Genomic DNA, 4,921 nt, shown 5'->3' with positions numbered 1-4,921 from the left:
TAGCCTCTGCCTGAGGCTACCCAGCAGGAGCTATGGAGAGATCTGCAGATTCCTCTTCTTTGTTTGGGGTTTGGAGGTGCCTAGATGAGGCCCAGCTGTAAAGGTATGCAGGCTGCTGTGGGGTCTTGGGCCTTCTTTTGGAAGTTCTGGGTCTCTCTGACCCAGCTGCAGTTTGTTAGGTAATTTTAGATTGCAAAGGGCCAGGGCATTCATATGCAAAAGCCTCTTTGCACAGCTTGGGTGGGGCTGGGTCTCAGGGAATCAACAGGGCGGAGCAAACAGCTTTGGCTGATCCTCAGTCCTACCCTAAGAGGCCCCGCGTCTCAGTGTCCCGGTAATCGCTGCAAGCACCTCTGAGAGAAAGCTGCCCTCGAGTCCGACCGATGCTAGACAGTCCAGTTTCTCCCCAAATGAGTCTGGGACCCCAGAGATTCGCCCGGAACTGGAGTTCAGAGCCGTCCGGAGCTTGAGACTCCCTCCCGATTGAAAAAGACAACCGTGTCCTCAGTTGCCAGCCCTTTCCACGTGCGCCTCCGTACCTCTGCACTTTACTTCCGCACCTCCTCTGAGTCTCAGTGTGCTTTTCTCTTTCCTTCCAGTTGTAGAATTTCCACTCAGCCAGCCTTCCTGTTGTTCTGGATGATGTCCGTTTTGTCTTTTAGTTGTATTTTTGAATTTGTTGTGCGAAGCAGCAATTTCCGGTGTTTACCTATGTCGCCATCTTGTTTTTCCCTAGCCCATATTTCTTTAATAAGCTCTTCATTGGTTTCCTTGACTAAGTTCTTTAAGGCATCAAACATTTTCTGCTGTAGTTTTTTTCCTAATAAAACATTCTGATCATGTCATTTCTTTCTCAGAAATAATCTGGGTCTGAGTATTCTGTGTCAATGTACAGTGTTTCTGGAAGGTAAACTTGAAGAGCCTTTAAAATATTCACATCTTTAACCCACAAATGCTATTTAGAAATTTATTCTGTGGAAATAAATAGAAAAGTACAAATTAATATATAAGGGCATTTCTTCTGTACTATTCATAATATTTCCAAATTGAGATGATTTTTAGGATTGGGGTATTAGTAGTAGGCTGAATTATATAGCTAATGATATGTGTGAATGAATTTATAAAACTACTGTATCTCTACAACAATATGTAGAGTATCATACATATTTTTAAATAGAACTGTTTATACATAACTTGATATTCCTATAACATAGTATAAATCTATTGGAATGTATGTCACCTAATACAGTATTTTTCATTTACTTAATAAGTATTTATTGGTCAGTAACTCAATATGTGTTAAGCATCATTTTAGAAGCTGGGGATAAAATATTAAACCAGAACAAAATCCCATCCCTCAATATATATCAAAGTTTTGTAACATTAAATTGAACACTCTGCTTTTTTTAACATTACAGCTCTTTAGAGACCCCATGCCGCATGTTATTTGTTTCTGTTTCCTCCTTTAAGTTATAAACTTCTTCAGAATGGAAACCATGTTTCTTTCATCTAAGTCAGTGGTTCTCAACCTGTGGGTTGTGACCTCTTTGGGGGTCGAACGACCCTTTCATAGGGGTCGCCTAAGACCATTGGAAAACACATATATAATTACATATTGTTTTTGTGATTAATCACTATGCTTTAATTATGTTCAATTTGTAACAATGAAAATACATCCTGCATATCAGATATTTACATTACGATTCATAACAGTAGCAAAATTACAGTTATGAAGTAGCAACGAAAATAATTTTATGGTTGGGGGTCACCACAACATGAGGAACTGTATTAAAGGGTCGCAGCATTAGGAAGGTCGAGAACCACTGATCTAAGTGATCTCTTTGCCTTGTCTGTAACATGAGGTTTATGATTATAGAGTTGGACAATGTTATTTCTTGGTCATTGGAGAAATGGAACATATTCAATAGTAAATGGACATTTTTGCACACAGTTTACAAAATGCATTGTGAAGATATCTTTGAGTCTTAGTTGTGACATTAAAAACTTTATGTTACCATTTTAATAACTCCATTTAAATAAAGTGATTTTTACTTACTAATATTGGTCATGTTTACCATTGTAAGTGCTGATTGATATAAGAACAGATTGAATGGGATGCTGTTCCTTAATTTATGTTTTTCAGCAGGACTTTCCAAAGTCCAGGATACTTAATTTTATAAGTTTATTTGTGTGGGTTTTTTCACCACTCTCCTTTTTTATTTTACAGGCTTTCAAAGGAGGCTGCAAAGCTCCGCATGCTATGATATCTTCCTGTGGAACAATTCCAGGAAATCCATATCCCAAAGGAAAACCTAGTCGCATAAATGGAATTTTCCCAGTAAGCATACTTTTATAGCTATATTTGAAACTTCTTGTGGCTAAATATTAAATATAGCATAGTTATGATATTTAAAGAAAATGCCAGTTGATGAGGCTTCTACAAAGAAAAGGAATTTTGTTATGTCAGCAACTTAATTCATATATTGAAAGTTGATATATAAACTACATTAAAGTATGTTTGTAAAATGTAAAGAAGAACAAGCCAAATAGTAAAGAAGATGATTTTGCTTTGTTTTGTTTTTCCAAGTATTTTAGAAGCACTGATTTAAATTTAGTAAAAGAACATCTCTCAGTATTCCTCAGTTTCACATTTAAGTATGTTTGGAAAACTATATGCAATGTTTTTTTCCTGGAAAATCCCATCTAATCTAATAAAACCAAAAAGGGTAATTGACCGTACCTTCACTACGGTTCCCATTGGCTAATCAGGGCGATATGCAAATTAACTGCCAAGAAAGATGGCGGTTAACCACCAAGAAAGATGGCGGTTAACTTGCATACATAGTCGCAATGATGGGAGGCGAAAGGCGAAGGACGGAAGAACTGGTGATTGGAAACCCAGGTGGCCGCCTTTGCCCTGCCCCCCAGCCCTGGATGGGAGAACCGGGGCCGCCTTTGCCCATCCCCCAGCCAGTGATCACGATCGGAGGTGTCGCCTTGTCTGCGGCCCTGTGATCACGATCAGCACTGAGGCTGCTTCCCATCCCTTGGACTGGCTTCCTTAGTAGTCCTGCGGGTTGAATCTGAAGAGGACAGGCCAGGCACCAAGGGACCAGCACTGCCAGCACTTGAATGTGAGCAGACAGAAGGAAAAAAGATCTTGAAGGCCTGTCCAAGGCGGGTTTGCATTTAAAACCAAGTGGGGTGGTCCGGAGCTGCAGGCACTGACAACCATGGCACTGCGGCTGCTTCCCCTCCCTAGACGCTCTACAAGGTCACTTGAGCCTACCGTGCTCCAGATGAAGTGTGACACTGCACACGGAAGAAATGTAGTAAAAAAATAAAAACTGATGACCAAGGGCCCACTTCCATGAACTCACGGGAGCCTCTGAACAGTGGGCACCCCGACTATTTTAGGGGCTTCAGGTGAGCAGGGGACACATAGGGGTCAGGAAACCTCCCTGGAGGTTGGGCTGTAGGTCTGATGCTGGATCCATCCTACCTGCTGTCTGCCAACAGCCGCCTCTTCCGCGGAGAATGGGAGAACAAAGGGAGGGGGCGATTCTGCAAACCCCAGAGGGAATCCAGGGTCCCAGGTACTCTGCCCCACCCGCTGACACTGGCTATGAGGGCACTGCAGCAGCCACCCAGCCACATCCGCGCCCCCCCCCCAACCCCCAACACACACACACCCCTACTGGTCGCAGACATAGGGAGTGCCCTTTCTGAGGGGAGATGCCCACCAGGTATAAAGAAGGTATACAGAAGGCGCTCAGCGAGAAGTCCCCATGAGTTGTGTTTGCACCTTCATGCTGTCTCCCCTCCCCATCCCCCAATGCAATGCCGAAGGAAGCCTGATTCAGGAACACCCCCCTGTTGACCACCCACACGGGAAAAGAGCGTGTGATAAATATGTCCCCCAGACGCCTGAATCCACCTCAAAAGGAAGATCCTACAGCCCCCGAGCAGGAAGATGGGGACTGAGACAGAAGGTCTGGGAAAAGCAGGGCTGCCCCACCAGCTCTCCGTCCCCCTCCCTGTGTGAAGCGCCTGCACCGCCGCCCTTGGACAGAGGCCTGCGAAGGAGAGAAGAACTGTGGCTGTGCCTGTGGCTGCACTCGGCCTGCCGTCGTGGATAAGCAGGAAACATATTTACGTGCCAGAATCTAAAACCCTCTTTATCGGTAACAGAGCAAATAATGCAAGACCCACAAGTGTTTCTAAACAGGACTCTGTCTGGCTGCGTGTGAACCCAGATCGAAGGCCTGCTCTCCACCGAGGAGGCTGCAAAGGCTGCTCCTCTCTCCAACAAAGGCAAAAGGAGATATAAATAAAACAAAATAGCAACAAGCTCTGAAGTCACTGCTGTCAAATCCTCCGCGCGGTGGTGACGTCAGAGCCTGACTCCCTGCACTTGGGGCTCAGACAGCCAAGCCGCTGACACCTGCCAGGTGGCCTGGCACCGGTCTCATCTACCCATGGCCACTTTCAACCTCCCGCCCGCTCCTGGAGCCAGTGGGCTTGCGGATGGAGTCTTCTGTGTTAAAGCAACCCTGTTGGTGGAGCACAGACACGTGTGGGCTTTTTGATGAGAACCCATAGCATCCCTTCATGAACGTGTTTTTAACTATTCTGAGATCATGCTCCCAGCCTTGGCGACTCTCAAATAGGCCTCAGCGATTCCACTTGCCCGATGCAAAGACTGACCTGGGTTTCACGGAGACGGAACCCTGGCCTGGAACAGACCGGGAGAAAAAAGTAGGGTCTGATCGCAGCCCCATGGCAGTCAGTGCTCGGTCGGTGTGGTGGAAGTCAGTCCTGCAGTCATTGAACATGGGGTCAATTAATATTAAGTGACATAGGGTCAATTAATATCTCTTTGAGAGGAGTTGAGAATATAAAGTACAGTGTAGAGCAATTA

The 4,921-nt window shown here is 44.8% G+C and overlaps 1 protein-coding gene across 3 annotated transcripts in view; it reads left to right on the top strand.

Annotated features, from left to right (window-relative positions):
- Window positions 1–4,921, top strand: part of PROSER1 (proline and serine rich 1) — an 83,780-nt gene that overhangs the window by 34,923 nt on the left and 43,936 nt on the right. For all 3 annotated transcript variants that reach the window (XM_005862730.2, XM_014536834.1, XM_014536835.1), the window contains one exon: window positions 2,228–2,338. In XM_005862730.2, the coding sequence (XP_005862792.1) occupies window positions 2,228–2,338 (111 nt within the window). The remainder of the gene's footprint in view (window positions 1–2,227; window positions 2,339–4,921) is intronic.

Source organism: Myotis brandtii, unplaced genomic scaffold (assembly GCF_000412655.1).
Source record: "Myotis brandtii unplaced genomic scaffold, ASM41265v1 scaffold166, whole genome shotgun sequence".
NCBI lineage: Eukaryota > Metazoa > Chordata > Mammalia > Chiroptera > Vespertilionidae > Myotis > Myotis brandtii.
Note: the sequence above shows the minus strand (reverse complement) of the source record. Positions and strands in the feature narration are given on the sequence as shown.